The 15,009-nt window shown below is 47.6% G+C and overlaps 4 protein-coding genes across 4 annotated transcripts; 3 read left to right on the top strand and 1 right to left on the bottom strand.

Moving 5' to 3' along the window:
• Positions 1–419: 419 nt before the first annotated feature.
• On the top strand, positions 420–5,529 carry BDCG_05365 (chromosome transmission fidelity protein 1). The gene is made up of 9 exons (XM_045421033.1): positions 420–593; positions 880–2,286; positions 2,346–2,350; positions 2,594–2,684; positions 2,744–2,907; positions 2,965–3,621; positions 3,680–4,354; positions 4,421–4,591; positions 4,672–5,529. The coding sequence occupies exons 2-9, from the start codon at positions 2,163–2,165 to the stop codon at positions 5,434–5,436; spliced, it is 2,652 nt and encodes an 883-aa protein (XP_045277009.1). The 5' UTR covers positions 420–593; positions 880–2,162; the 3' UTR covers positions 5,437–5,529.
• A 95-nt stretch (positions 5,530–5,624) lies between these two features.
• Positions 5,625–8,699, top strand: BDCG_05366 (60S ribosomal protein L27a). Its single transcript, XM_045421034.1, has 3 exons — positions 5,625–5,815; positions 5,988–6,186; positions 6,399–8,699. Exons 1-3 carry the CDS (start codon positions 5,784–5,786, stop codon positions 6,615–6,617), a joined length of 450 nt encoding a protein of 149 aa, XP_045277010.1. The 5' UTR covers positions 5,625–5,783; the 3' UTR covers positions 6,618–8,699.
• On the bottom strand, positions 6,324–8,605 carry BDCG_05367 (uncharacterized protein). The gene is made up of 2 exons (XM_045421035.1): positions 8,119–8,605; positions 6,324–8,015 (listed from the first exon to the last, which is right to left on the bottom strand). Exons 1-2 carry the CDS (start codon positions 8,492–8,494, stop codon positions 7,300–7,302), a joined length of 1,092 nt encoding a protein of 363 aa, XP_045277011.1. The 5' UTR covers positions 8,495–8,605; the 3' UTR covers positions 6,324–7,299.
• A 452-nt stretch (positions 8,700–9,151) lies between the features above and the next one.
• BDCG_05368 (phospholipase D) lies at positions 9,152–14,786 on the top strand (the record flags this gene model as incomplete). The annotated part of the gene is made up of 3 exons (XM_045421036.1): positions 9,152–14,559; positions 14,644–14,712; positions 14,780–14,786. 3 exons carry the CDS (start codon positions 9,152–9,154, stop codon positions 14,784–14,786), a joined length of 5,484 nt encoding a protein of 1,827 aa, XP_045277012.1.
• Between the last annotated feature and the right edge of the window lie 223 nt (positions 14,787–15,009).

The following is a 15,009-nucleotide window of genomic DNA, read 5'->3' on the forward strand; positions in this document are numbered from 1 at the left end:
ACTCATCAGGCTGATGGGGGGGGATGCACAATCAATAATAGACTGGCCGAAGGAGAGAGGAAGGATGGAGGTTGGTGGTAGTGGTGGCAGCGGTGGCAGTCGTGGTGGGGATGGTTGGTTTGAAGTGTCGTTAGTTACGGACGGGGGCGGGTAATTATTGCAGACGTTTGCAGCTGCATACCGTGGTCCGTGGCAGCCGGGCCTCAACCCCGCTATTAGGTACTTCACCAACCTGGATTGGGATTGACTTCGCCAACAGAAAGAACAGGAACAGGAATAAACCTAAAAATAATAAAAATAGTTAATCATAGCAACTGAAACAACAAGAGCAGAGAGGAGAAACGAAACCAATAAAAGCCTACGCAGTATATACTCCGTATACATACAGGCTTGCTCTGTTGGTTAGATCTACTGTACAAGTTACACATTACCGCATCATGGGGCCGCCTTCAGCTGCCTGCGGTTTCCAATTGAGAAGCCTAACTGACTTCTAGGGGGTGAGCCGGTTAGTCACTACCATTTCCTGCTAATTTTTCCGGAGAACGCAAGCATAGAGCATGGCATGAACCAAACAAAGAAATGGGACTCTGACTGTAAGTTATTCTTGATCTATGGTTGGAACTGCCTGGCTGCCATGTTCCTGAAAAGCAGCCACAGCGGCAGCATCAGCCACCACCACCACAAACTATTTTTATTCTATTTTTGTTTTCTCGGTCTTGACACCTGCTTCATGAGTTTCTCCCTTGCGCGGGCAGAGCGCTGGAATAATTGTTATTTTTGCTTTTCGCTGCGCATTAACTACTTTGTTTAAGCGTTGGGAGCTAAATGGGACATCGACAACGATGATGACCGTGGCTGACCAATCAATCGGAATCGCAGGAATTGACCCCTCCCCCTGATTCAGAGCAACCAGGGAATATTGATTTTGGTGAAAACCAGAAAATAATAACAAGGGCAACGCGTTTTGAAGGCGACAGGGTCTGTTTGACTAGTCAAAGGGGCAGGGGGGATAATATTTCATTATTCCGCTCTGAATTTCCGCTTCCAAGTCTGTCTCTTCCATGAACGAGGGTTGATACTCTACCTACAGATCACCCAAATCAGAAGCATACTCGATTTCTATTGTTGTTTCTTCCGGGAGAATTGAGATAGGCGGGAAAGCGAAAGCGAATGACAAGATCATAGCAGACCTAGCAGTGCCGGTTGGCTACCCCCCCGCAACACCAAAGCATGCACGTCCTAGCAGTGACACAACAACAATGTGCATTATTTGGTGTTGCAGAGCGCGAAGCTAAGATAGAAGCAGAGTAAGGAGGGGCGAATGGTGTGGTACACGCTCGAGATAGGTATATTGACGAGCCTCCGTGAAGGGCGAAAGAAAAGAAACAATTCGGATTGCGACCAGAATGGAATGCACTCACCACTCGCCTAGTCAACAGGCAATATGACGGGAATGGACGCAATATATTGAGTTTTATGATGCTTGGAGTCGCGATGTGGATCAGTAACTGTACAAGGCGACAATGACGATCATCCGCTAAATAAGTGAAGAAGCCGATCGCGATGGCGGTTACGGAAAATTTGCAAGGGGCGGAAAGAAATCATCTCCCCGTTGGTATGGTATGCCGTGGTATGCCTCACACCTGGCATGTCTTTGAAGGATCTGCCATCATTTGAATTCCCAATAATTGGAATAAAACCACCTACTTAGGTATGTACTCCAACACCAATGACGCCTAGTGGGGCCGAGTATCTATAGAACTGGGAAATATACAGATGCACAAAAGGGGAAGAGAGAGGGAGAGGTAACTACATATTGTTTTTGTATGTGTGTGCATGTGTAACTAAGGTGGTGGAGAGAGGCTCAAGTTCTCTAGTCCGTAGTCCGTAGTAGTATAGGAATATGATTTTACTCAATTCATCCTGAGCAAGAACTACTGCGCGCGGGATATTTATTTGACGAAGTCTTGGCGCGGCTCCTAGGAAGCCTGGAACATCAGTCTCCACGTATTGTGCACGAAGACGATTTTATATTATTGGGATCATAGTATATAAATTCCCCAGAGTTAATATCCATGGATGTTAGCCGGCCAAATGCCTAATACCTAGTGACCGTCCCTCAGCGGAATCTCGACTGTCTTTCTGGCACCATCTCTGTAAAAATGAGCTCAGTCGAGAAAAACTTCCACCACCCCTATACCCCCTATGATATCCAGAGCCAGTTCATGCAAGCATTGTACGACTGTATTGAGGAAGCCAAAGTTGGTATTTTTGAGTCGCCCACAGGTAATGTGCTTTGCCCTTAATCTAAGACAGGTTGAATAATTCTTCTGATAAATCTCTAGGTACTGTACGTTTATGCCCACCTCCCCAGCTGACAGTACAGTATTGCCAATGAGCATGCATGAAGTCACCATGGGCTAGGGTCTCTTTTAATATTTAGGAATGCTGTATATGTGTTCTTTCAATGTTGTGTCTCTTTACATTCTATCGAGTGTTGGTTAAGGCAGAATTATCTAAATGTCGCTGCAAGAACTGAGACCGTGCTCAGAACACACATATTTCAACCATCTAACGCAGTAGATTACTGTAGGGCAAATCACTCAGCTTAATATGTGGCTCCTTAACGTGGCTTCGCGATCATAAACGCGCAGTGTTCCTCAATACAATTGACCAGGCACCCTGTCAGCCATACCCACCCTGCTAAATATGGGGCAATGAAGCTAATGTTCTGTGACATTAGCCGATGGGGAACCGGAATGGATGTTAGAACATTCACGGCGGGAGAAAGCAAGATCTGCGAGGGAGAAGAGAAAGCAATTGGAAGACCGTTTGGCTAAAGTCCGCGCAGAGGAAGAACGGCAACGAAAGCAGTTTGAGGACGGCAAGTATCCCTCCAAAAGACAGGTAAGTTAATATCCCACTAATCGCAAATATCACTATTCCTAATTATTGCCTATACAGAGATTGACAGCGGAAAACACTCGTTCTGGACAAGATGATGAAAGCCAATTCGAACTGGAGGACTACTATAGCGACGACGAGGAGCGAGCGGCTGTGGATACAGCTTCGAGAAGTGACAGCATTTTCTCCGCTGATACACTTGCTTTACTCGAGAAGCTGAGCGGGGACCCTGTTAGTAGGAGTGCCGACTGCGAACCGGATGATGAAATTCAGGTATTCTACTGCTCGAGGACACATTCCCAGCTAACTCAATTCGCCCACGAGCTGCGGCGAGTAAAGCTACCTCCAAGTGTTCCTCCCGAAGTGGATGACCATGATGCAACTGCAGATAGTGCGTCCCACCCAGATGATACCTTAGAAGAGAGCATGAAACATCTCTCTCTAGGATCGAGAAAGACACTCTGTATCAATCCGAAGGTACGAGCGCTTGGTAACTCAACGGCCATCAACGAACGCTGCCTAGAGATACAGCGTCCTGAAACACTAGCGGAGCAGAGATGCCAATTTGTCCTCAATAAGGAGAATGAAACGCTTGTCAACGATTTTCGCGACCACACACTGGCAAAGGTGCGGGATATCGAGGACATTGGCAAGATAGGCTCCAAAATTGGAGTATGTCCGTACTATGCTTCGCGGTCCATAATCAAGTATAGCGAGGTATGTGTTGCTCCCAAAAACAATATCCCTTCCCTGCTGGATTAACAATATCACATAGATCGTCACATTACCATATCCCCTTCTCCTCCAAAGATCAGCGAGGGAAGCATTAAACATTTCCTTAAAAAACCACGTTGTAATCATCGATGAAGCGCACAATCTCATGGACGCTATTTCCAATATACATTCAATGTCACTGTCACTAACCCAAGTTCAATTGGCCATTTACCAGCTCACCACATACGCCCGGAAGTATAAAACCCGCTTGAGTGGGCGCAACAGGGTGTATGTGACCCAGGTGATTCGGCTTGTAAATTCCATTTCTGACTATCTGAAGACTGTTCTGGAAAGAAAGCAGCCTACAGAGGGCGTCCTGCAACCGTCTGACATCATGACGGGGAAAGGCGTTGATCAAATAAACCCACACAAGCTATCACGGTATCTGCATGAAAGCAGACTCGCGAGGAAAGTCGACGGCTTTATTGAGAAGTCTTCCATGGAGTCGCAAGCGACGACGGATAAAAAGGTTACTCAACTTTCAGTCCCTGTTCTATTTCAGGTGCAAAGTTTCTTAATCTCATTGATGAACCCGTCATCGGAAGGGAAACTCTTTTACGAAATTAGCCAAAACGATGTCCTTTTGAAATACATGCTATTGGACCCCACCAACCACTTCCGGGAAATCGTGGAGGATGCAAGAGCGGTGATTCTTGCAGGAGGTACAATGTCACCTGTATGTTAATTCTCTATCCCTGGGCGAGAAAGATGTGTGCTGAGCTGACAGCCCTTTATTTTGTAGATGGATGATTACGTAGAACATTTGTTCCCGTATTTGAATGCGGATCGACTCAAAACATTTAGCTATGGCCATGTTATACCGCCTGATAATCTAACCGCCATTCCGGTGAGCAAGGGGGCTTTCAATACCGAGTTTGACTTCACCTATGGAAAACGAAACGACGAGAACATGGTATGCTGAAGAGCACTCTCTTATGTACCTCCGTCCTACATCATCAATGGAACATTTTGCTAATTGTTGGTCGGAAATAGATAATTGATCTTGGCAGGACCATCGCAGCGCTTTGCCGTGTTATTCCAGATGGTGTCGTGGTTTTCTTTCCCAGCTACGACTACTTGAACCAAGTATTGGTAATCTGGAAGAAGCAAGCCCCAAATACCCGATCTAACATCATCGATTCGATCGAAAAATCCAAAGTTGTGTTCCACGAGTCCCAGGACAAAACTACAAATATCGACGGACTACTTCAAGATTATTCCAGCGCAATTAATGGCGGATCCCGCGGTGGCGCGTTGCTCCTGTCAGTCATGGGTGGGAAGTTGTCTGAAGGAATCAATTTTTCCGATAAGCTGGGCAGGGGAGTGATTGTCGTTGGGCTGCCGTTCCCCAACATTCGAAGCGCGGTATGGCAAGCAAAAATCCAGTACGTTGAGCACAAAGCCTATGAGTCGGCTTCGCCGCTGTCATCATCGTTAGATCAGGATCGTAAGGGCCAGGGGTTTTCGGAAGAGAGCCGCAAATTAAAGGCGAAAGCTGCTGGGAGAGTTTTCTACGAGAATGCTTGCATGAGGACTGTAAATCAATGCATTGGTCGGGCGATCAGGCACCAGGGTGATTACGCAGCGATCCTGATGATGGATAGACGCTATGGCAGTCCGCGTATACAGAGCAAGCTGCCAAATTGGATTCGACAGAACCTGGCGGCAGGGACGTCGGAGCAGCCAGTCGAGCGGACAATCGGGGATATTTCTGGATTTTTTCGAAGGAAGCGAGAATTGAATATAAAATACGGCTGAGGAATAGAAAATGTAGAAGTCATGAAATATAAAGCTTCTTAGTTCAATCTATTAGCATGTGAATTTGTTTTCATCTCGACCTTAGGGAGTGCAAGTATGGAGAAAGATCTTATCTGATCTGAAGATAATGTCACATGAATCTTTCGTTCGAATGTGGAAATTCCACTAAGAGAAAATAGGGCTGGGCCCTAACATTTCCCAAACAAGCCAAAACCCTGCCTGGCACACATTAAGCGAGAGCATGGAGACAGCAAGAGAGTCGATCTGAGCCTGCAACAACCGTCGTCAAATCGCATCTCAACGCCCAACACCCATACAGTCTTGTCGAATCCAGCACCGTCGACAAGATGCCTACCCGCCTTTCGAAGACGAGAAAAAGGTGAGTAATTCCAGTTCCCCGTCACCTAAGAGCCTGAGAGTAAAAAGGAACATCGACCGTCCTTCGACCCCATGTTTCCAATGAATATCAAGGACGGGCAGTTACGCTCTCAAACCCTTTTCAATTATCGATCGCTAATATCGTACCTATGTTTTGGTTAATTTCTTTTTAGCCGCGGTCATGTTTCCGCAGGCTACGGTCGCGTTGGCAAGCACCGCAAGCATCCCGGTGGTCGCGGTATGGCTGGTGGCCAGCACCACCACCGAACCAACCTCGACAAGTACCATCCAGGTTACTTCGGGAAGGTCGGCATGAGATACTTCCACAAGACACAGAACCAGTTCTGGAAACCTATCATAAACCTCGACAAGGTACGTTGTCGATTCTTTTTTACTTTGGGCGGATTGAAGTGGGAAGCTGGGGAAGTAGGGGAGGAAGACGAGCCGAATGGGACCCTACGGCCGGAAATACAGAGAATGGATGAATTGGATAAAGCGATACCCGCGATACGGGCGACTTATACGGAAATTGGGGCAATTGGAATATAAATGCGGAGGCTGACTGAATTTCTCTTGATGTATAGTTATGGTCCCTTATCCCCGCCGAAACCCGTGATGCGTACGTGAACAACAAGAAACCAGATACCGCCCCCGTCCTCGACCTCCTACCACTCGGCTACTCCAAGGTCCTTGGCAAGGGCAGACTCCCAGAGATCCCCGTTGTCGTCCGGGCGAGATATTTCAGCAAGGAGGCTGAGCGGAAGATCAAGGAGGCTGGTGGTGTTGCTGAGCTCGTTGCATAGATGCGATGCGTGTATGGGTGTGTTGCATGAGAATTATTCGATTTGGACGCAAAATATAATGAACGGGTGTTAAGGGTGGTCTTTCAATCCATGTATTTTTCTTATCTTTTTTTTGTGTCAAGACCCGTTACTTAGAGCGGTTCCGGGTTCGATACTGTTCCATGAAAGAAAAAGGAATTAAAAACTTTGTGGAATGGACCCCTTCCCCTAAAAAGAGGCCAAATTTGCTTTTATTTTGCTACACGCCGAAGTAGGAATATACCGGGCAGGAGCATTGGGGTTCCATCATGGTGCATCCCAGAACCTAAACCTCAATTCCTTTCTGTTTTCTTTTAACGATATCGAATAAAATACCATAGCCGGAATAAAAAACAGCTTCTTCTATTGTTCTAAAGGCGATGTATTTAGCCACGTCGGGCCAGGAACTATTTCGATAGTTATACGACAGCTCGATAACATGACATTGATGGATTTTGCTCCTGGGGAAATCCTGATCTAACGTATCTCTATCTCAGTGTTCCCCTACTCGAGCAAATTCATTATCTACCGATGCTTCATAGCTAGGGACATAAATATTGTTCCATGGAATACTTCAAATCCAATCACCGTCGACATATCTATATGGGTGCCAATAGCGAACTAACCCAGAGGCCAGAAAACGAAGCATTTGACGTTGTTTCTTCTAAATCTTTGACGTCCGCACCTTGGGTTGCGTATTCTCCGCACCCTCCGCAAGACTCTCTCCAATGAATCGAATGGCCTGCTCCATCATGGGTGGGGTAACTTCATGCCCCGCCTCCTCATATATGAGATCCTCCAATGTCACAGCTCCATCGGCATACCAGCCTCCTGGGGAAATTGCTTTTTTTAGCCATGTTAGGAAAGGCTCGCCCCGCGCGTACGGTACCAACTTATCCTTACCACCAGAAATCAGCAATATTCTTTTCCCCTGGAGGCATCGGGTTATAAGCGGGCCGATGGTTTTCTTTTCATGGTCGGTGGGCTCAGGAAGGGTGCCATGAAGCATGGACTCCGCGACGGCGGGGTGGTTCATCTGGCTTAGGAAAAATCTAGCAGGGTCGTATTTCCTGATGGCGTCCATGAGAGACGGAGGAAAAGATTCCGAGCCGAGGAATTGAGAGCCCGGTGGTGTGGAGTCTTTCCAAGTTGATAGTTTGGAGAGTTTGGCGCGCTCGGTCATTAGGCTTGTGTAATCTGGGGTGCCGATGATAATGACCGCATTGGTGATTCTGGGTTCATGTAGGACGCAGCTCCATGCTGCATGGCCGCCGAGAGAGACACCGAGGGCGAGGTTAGTGGTGATTTTGCGCGAGGCGTCGGGAAAGGCATAGGCGTCCATGAAGTCTATTAAGAGAGAGACGTCGCGAGCGGTGCCCTCTGCAGATTTGTGTTAGTCTTAGAGTGGATCGGGTAGCATAATGGGGTGCATTTGCTATTTTATAGTTCAGATCTGGATGAAGAAGATAAGGGAAACTCTTACGAAATGTAGCAAACATATCCTGCGCATGTTTTGGATTTCCCTCCCTCCAAGCGCTGTTTGACAGCTTATCGACAAGCCTCGAGCCATGATTCCGTTGGTCAAAGGCTACAGCGATTAAGCCCTTGTTTCCCTGGTTAACGGACACTCGGCCACCGCGCAGTCTGTTGTTCCAATCTGTGATAGCATGGCACGCAAACCCTTCCATAGAATCCGCCGTGCTCAATCGTGGATGCATGAGATATAGACATGATACCTCCCTAGCATGTGCGGGAAGTTCATCCAGGCCATAGACGGCGCAATGGATGCCGGCGATTGGGAGGAACTTCTGGGAGACCTGGGGAGCAGGCGAAGCGTAGGTTTTCACCATGGGATCCATCTTATATTGCGAGGTGTGTACAAGAGAAAAGGGTTAGAAAACAATCCATAGCTGTCAAGCAACTGCATCTTCACCAGGCGATATCTTTCTTATAACCATATTGTCTCCGGCAACGCTCCTCTTTGAAGTCCGAGGTTAGAAGGAGGTCACGTGTACATGTTTCTGTATATTACAGGGAGGTTACATTACACAATACCGGGGAATTGTATTTACGATCCTATGGTTCGCCAGATGGATTTAACCCAAGTGCGTGTACTAAACCTTCAGCGCAACAAGTGCGGGCGCAACTTGCTGGTCCCTACTTCTGCCACAATATTTTCTGCAATTCACACGCACATAACTTAGGTAAGCTTGTCTCAAGTCATGCCGGGATCCAAGTTTTTGAGTACAGAGTAAGGAGGTTTATCATCATATCAAAGCTTCCAGACAGCTTTCTGTCTCTGGATCTTCTGTTTCTGTTCTACCTGGAAGGCCTAAGCTTCAGGTCTCGAGGGAATAATGTTAGCTATATGAACTGCCTTTACTCCTTCCGAATTACTTTAGCTCTTACTTTTAGCTGGTATGTGTCTATCGCCCTCTCCCGTTGTTTGGCCACTTAAAGAAAGATCAGAGACCCTGACAATAACCCTTGTTTGCTATTATATAGAGTCTGTCACAATGGGGGAGGACTCAACTCCATGGATGGCAGAGGGACTTCAGCAATCATCATCACTACGACGATCGAGCGTTCCGCAGAACCTCATGATTATGGTTCCCCACGATGTTTCTACAGAGGAGGCGAGCTTCACTCCCCCTTTGGATGACGAAACGCCACAATATAGCGTCTCCAAGAAAGATGCTATCAATGGAATCAATGAGACACATGGGGTCTCCAGCAAACGAGTAGCGTTGGGCACAGGATTTGAGCCTTCCAGCTCCAGGCAGCCCGACCGTGATATTGACACTGTTGGTGATAGGGGTGTTACGGGACGCCAAGGAGACATACCCGCTCGGGCTAAGCCTGATTCCGTTCCCTCGCGAAACGCATCAGATAAATCTGTGAAGGCAAAACAGCAGAGGCCACAAGGTTCCTCAACTCCACAAGGTCGTCGGAGCGTCCAGTTCGCTCGAGCCGCTTCGGACACTGAGGGAGTGGGAGCATCACATTCAAGGACTTCCTCTATAGGGCCAGAAGATGGAGACCAATTCTCAAAAGACCGCCGCTTGCATTCGTCACTGTTTTCAAAACTGAAGGCATTCGCCGCCTCCCCTCCCTTCCCTACGCATACCCGCACTGCCAGTGGCCTAACCTTTGGAGACGAATCCGTGGAACCCAGACCACCTGGCGATACTGCTACTCCAGGATCTGAAAGAGGGGAATTCCGTTTTCCGAACACTCTTGAGGAGGAAGGAAGCGAGATGGATGCTGATGCCGAATCCAGTTCTGGGGAACAAGCGAGTGGTATCCCGAAAAGGAAGCGGAAAACTCGCAGACCACCCGGTTCGGGGTCTCATACGGCTCCTGCGACTCCGAAGTCAAGCGCGCGGTCGCATTTCCCACCAAATGCCTCCTATACACATGGCGACAATTTCTTCGGAGGCCATTTCTCTCGCAGGACTGACCCAATCGCCATGACCCCTCCGACACGTGATGGTGTTTCTGAAGACGAAGGTCGAGAAAGGCTAAAACGCGATAATATGTGGAGAAGACGAAACGGATGGCTACATAGCGCCCGCGGGTTAAGTTATAGTGGCCCAGCTCGGCCTGAAGGTCGAAGTTCTCAAGATGAGAAAAGGCTAAGTAATTTTCGACGGTTAACTGGAATTGGGGGCCAGTCAGACCATGGTGAGGGTCTTACAGCAACATGGAGACGACACAAAGGAGAACGTGGTTCAAGCCTTAGCGCCCAGAAATGGCGACAGATCAAAGCAGGACTAAAAATGATCGGGCAACGCAAAAAGGTTGAAACCACAGTAGACCACGTCAAGTCTGCCGAGCTGCTTGCGGAGCTTACCTCTGGCATCCCTGCTGCTCTTTTGTTGGCAAGTATGTTCCAAAGAGATGAGCATGGAAGCCGACGTATCCCTATTCTCCTCGAACAGCTGAAAGTTCATATCACGGACAGCAAATTCGACCCACACTCAAGTGATCGCCATTTGATCTTCCGAATAGAGCTGGAGTATGGCAGTGGGATGACACGAATGAAGTGGGTAATTAACAGAACTCTCAGGGATTTCGCCAACCTCCACATAAAGTATAAACTCCAAATTGGGACCAGGAGGTATATTCAGCTCAAAGCCCACGACTCAACGCACCCTCTTCCACATTTCCCGAGAAGCGCTTTCCCTTACCTGCGCGGTGTTCGGGGCTTGGAGAGTGAAGGGGAAGAGGAAGCAGATGAGGGAGGTTATGAAACTGCAGGGGATGGTACAAGTGGGAATGAAAGATCAACAAAGAAAAAGAAGCGACGCTCATCACTAGGACTCCCCCGGAGACGGTCGAGTTTGACTGCTCCAGCAGAGAGCATTGCCTCAGGAGCCCTGGAGCCAGGCGTTACGCGCGCTGCGTCCATCGCGGGTGTGAAAAAGGAATCGTACCCGGAGCGCCAACGGAAGAAGCTTGAGATCTATCTCCAACAAATGATCCGTTTCCTTATTTTCCGCCCTGACAGCAACAGACTTTGCAAATTTTTGGAACTTTCAGCACTGGGTGTTCGGTTGGCATCGGAGGGGAGCTATCATGGCAAGGAGGGTTTCCTCGTTATTCAGTCTTCTAAAGGACTAGATTTTCGGAAAGCACTGAATCCTTCCATGATAAAATCGCGACACTCGCCGAAGTGGTTCTTGGTACGGCATAGCTATGTCGTTTGTGTTGATTCGCCTGAAGAAATGAACATCTACGACGTCTTTTTGGTAGACCCTTTCTTCCAAATTCAGCCCCAGAAAGTACGGCTGCGTGACCAAAAACCCAAACAATTGGCTCGGTCCGCGAAGGAGTCGGCCGCACATCCACAACACCATACGCTGAAACTTCAAAACTCTGAACGTAAGCTGAGATTACTTGCTCGAAATGAGCGTCAATTGCATCAGTTTGAAGATTCGATTCGATTTATGGTGGATACCACACCTTGGTCCAAACCTAATCGATTCGATAGCTTTGCCCCCGTACGTCCGAACTGCTTCGCTCAGTGGTTGGTCGATGGCCGTGACTATATGTGGGTGGTGTCTCGCGCCATAAACCAGGCCAAGGACGTCATTTACATCCATGACTGGTGGTTGAGTCCCGAACTCTACATGCGGCGACCAGCTGCTATTAGCCAGAAATGGAGACTCGATAGATTGCTTCAGAAGAAAGCGCAGGAGGGTGTCAAGGTTTTTGTTATAATGTATCGAAACATCAACTCTGCCATCCCTATTGACTCGGAGTACTCCAAGTTTTCGTTGCTAGATTTGCATCCGAATATCTTTGTGCAAAGATCCCCCAACCAGTTTAGACAAAACACGTTTTTCTGGGCTCACCATGAAAAGCTATGCCTCGTTGACCATACCCTCGCATTTATTGGAGGCATTGATCTTTGCTTTGGGAGATGGGATACTCCACAGCATCTTCTTACAGATGATAAATTGACAGGGTTTGAACTGACTGATGTGCCTAAAGATGCCGATCATTGCCAGCTCTGGCCAGGGAAGGATTACTCGAACCCGAGAATTCAGGATTTCTATGATCTCGACAAACCGTATGAAGAAATGTATGACCGCGAGGTCATTCCTAGAATGCCATGGCATGACGTTGCCATGCATGTGGTAGGACAGCCGGCTCGTGATCTGACTAGGCACTTTGTTCAACGGTGGAATTACATTCTACGGCAACGAAAGCCAACTCGTCCAACTCCGTTCTTGCTCCCTCCGCCAGATTTTGATCCTGCGGACTTGGAATCCCTTGGTCTCGATGGCACGTGCGAGGTTCAGATTCTTCGTTCAAGCAGCACTTGGTCAACCGGAACGCCTGATGTGACTGAACACAGCATTATGAATGCATATGTTAAGTTGATTGAGCAGTCGGATCATTTCGTTTACATAGAAAACCAGTTTTTTATTACTAGTTGTGAAATTGAAGGGAAGAAGATTGAAAATCTTATTGGGGATGCTCTCGTGGAACGAATTATTAGAGCAGCTAGCAAAGGTGAAGATTGGCGGGCTGTGATCCTGATACCTCTCATGCCTGGTTTCCAAAATCAGGTTGATACGGAAGGAGGCACTAGCGTTCGTTTAATCATGCAATGTCAATATCGAAGCATATGTCGCGGAGAGACATCCATCTTTGGCCGACTTCGAGCAGCTGGTATTGAGCCGGAAGACTACATCCAATTCTTCAGCCTGAGGTCATGGGGAAAGATCGGGCCCGGGAAACATTTAGTCACAGAACAGCTGTATATCCATGCCAAGTGCATGATTGTTGATGATAGAGCTGCGATAATTGGCTCTGCTAATATCAACGAACGTTCTATGCTTGGCTCGAGAGATTCTGAGTGCGCTGCAATCGTTCGCGATACCGACATGCTGTGGTCCATCATGGGAGGAAATCCGTACCTTGTTGGCCGTTTCCCTCACACTTTTCGGATGCGGCTTATGAGAGAGCACATTGGTATAGACGTCGATGAAATTATGGAACAAGCGTTAGAAGCCGAAGCTGAAACTGGCCAAACGAATGCGCGGAGCGAACCAAACGGTCCTTATAACCATAGCGACGAGATGCTCGATCGTGATTTTGACGAGGCTACCGAAAAACAAGGCGAAAGAGAGTTATTAGAGCGAAGACACCGAATACAGGATGAATTCCTTGCTAGATCGGAGGAAATGCGTAGCTTCAACCACGATGTTGATTGGGAACAGGCGAACAACCCCAATCTTAAGAGTAACAAAAAGCTCACCCAGGACTCGAGAATAATGAGGAATGAGGACCACAAGAAGGATCTGGAGGGCCATGGAATTGACCAAATGAAGATCATTCAGGAGGCTGGTCATGGTGATGGTCGTGACTCGTTCATTGTGGATGATAGGATGGAATTCCTTGTCCCGGGATCACCTGGAGATACTCAAACCCAAAGGGGACAATCTGGAGCTCGCAAAGAACCGCCATCTCGGACTGGAGATCATAACGAGCATGGGGACGTTCCACTGCCTACAGCACAGGGCCTTGGCCAAAGCGACTCCGGCTCCAGACCGTCCACCCAACCTACGGTTCATGATTCATCAAGCAATGGTGATGATCCTTCACAACAAGCTGCTCAGGATCATCCTAACACAACGCATTTGTTCTCGTCTGAAATAAACCGCCCCATCGTTGACAAAGACTGCATGAGGGACCCTCTGAGTGATTCCTTTTATTTGGATATTTGGCAAACCATAGCTGAAAACAACACAAAGTTGTATCGCAGTGTTTTCCGCTGCATGCCCGATAACGAGGTCAAAACATGGAAAGAATACAAAGAATATATTGCCTATGCGGAACGCTTCGCTAATATGCAGGGCCAGAGCAGCTATGAAACCAAACCCAACGAAGCCAAAACTCACCCGGAAGCTACCAAAATGACAGATCCTCCTGGCACTGCAGAGATCCCTAATCATCTTGCCAAAGCCGAAAAGATGGGAAATGATTTGAAGGAAAAGGTCCTGAATCCAGCTAAAAGTGAAACCTTAGCTACCCAAGAGGAATTGAGACACTGGGCCTCAGAAGCAAATAAAGCGCAGATCGAGAGGAATAGGCTCGAACTTTCTCATCAGGAGACCGGTACATCCCAGGGAGAAAAAGACCCATTGAAGACGGTGGAGACGAAATTTTCGCAGTCTAGCCAGAATTTGGACGGCGCGACGGCATCGTTCCCTGAGGCGGAGAAGAGCCCGCAGAGACGGGTTGAAGGTAGCCTACAACCAACCGCCTCAACGTCCCAGAGGCGGAGACGGAGAGCAACGACTCGTAGTTCGCGGCGGGAATTCCATGCTTCTGACGATATTATATCGAAAATTGAAGCGGAGGAGTTGATGAATCTAGTACAAGGCCATCTCATAGTTTGGCCATATGAATGGTTAGTAGTGGTGATCTTTCACAGCCGAGTAAAAAACAAAACATTTAGGAAAACAGCGAACTAACCCTTAGTTTCATGGCACAGGCTAGAGCGAGAAGAACAAGGAGGGAACTGGCTATACACTCTCGACCAGATATCTCCTTTGGAAATATAGTAAGCTTTCCTATTCACTTCCTTGTTTTATTATATCATTCATACTAACAGGTGGTATTACTTGTAGCAATTAATCGTTCGACTGTGTCACCACCACACATACTCGGACAATCAACATTCATTTTCTTTTCTTCTTCTCTCTTTTTCCCACGCGTTTATAAACCCGTTTTAATACCTTTTCTATTTTCCATTTTGACCTGTGACACTTTTAGTAAGTACTGGGACTAACATTTCTTAGAACATTTCCCTTTAGAATATTGAATTGCATGTTTCCCTATCCTTCCCTTTTCTACCCCA

Source organism: Blastomyces dermatitidis, assembly GCF_000003525.1.
Source record: "Blastomyces dermatitidis ER-3 genomic scaffold supercont1.5, whole genome shotgun sequence".
Classification (NCBI taxonomy): Eukaryota; Fungi; Ascomycota; class Eurotiomycetes; order Onygenales; family Ajellomycetaceae; genus Blastomyces; species Blastomyces dermatitidis.

Coding starts and splice junctions, on each gene's coding strand:
- BDCG_05366 (XM_045421034.1), top strand. CDS start 5,784: ATGCCTACCCGCCTTTCGAAGACGAGAAAAAG. Junction 5,816..5,987: donor CTTTCGAAGACGAGAAAAAG/GTGAGTAATTCC, acceptor ATTTCTTTTTAG/CCGCGGTCATGTTTCCGCAG. Junction 6,187..6,398: donor CTATCATAAACCTCGACAAG/GTACGTTGTCGA, acceptor CTTGATGTATAG/TTATGGTCCCTTATCCCCGC.
- BDCG_05365 (XM_045421033.1), top strand. CDS start 2,163: ATGAGCTCAGTCGAGAAAAACTTCCACCACCCCTATACCCCCTATGAT. Junction 2,685..2,743: donor TACAATTGACCAGGCACCCT/GTCAGCCATACC, acceptor CTGTGACATTAG/CCGATGGGGAACCGGAATGG. Junction 3,622..3,679: donor CCATAATCAAGTATAGCGAG/GTATGTGTTGCT, acceptor AATATCACATAG/ATCGTCACATTACCATATCC.
- BDCG_05367 (XM_045421035.1), bottom strand. CDS start 8,494: ATGGATCCCATGGTGAAAACCTACGCTTCGCCTGCTCCCCAGGTCTCC. Junction 8,016..8,118: donor GGATATGTTTGCTACATTTC/GTAAGAGTTTCC, acceptor ACAAATCTGCAG/AGGGCACCGCTCGCGACGTC.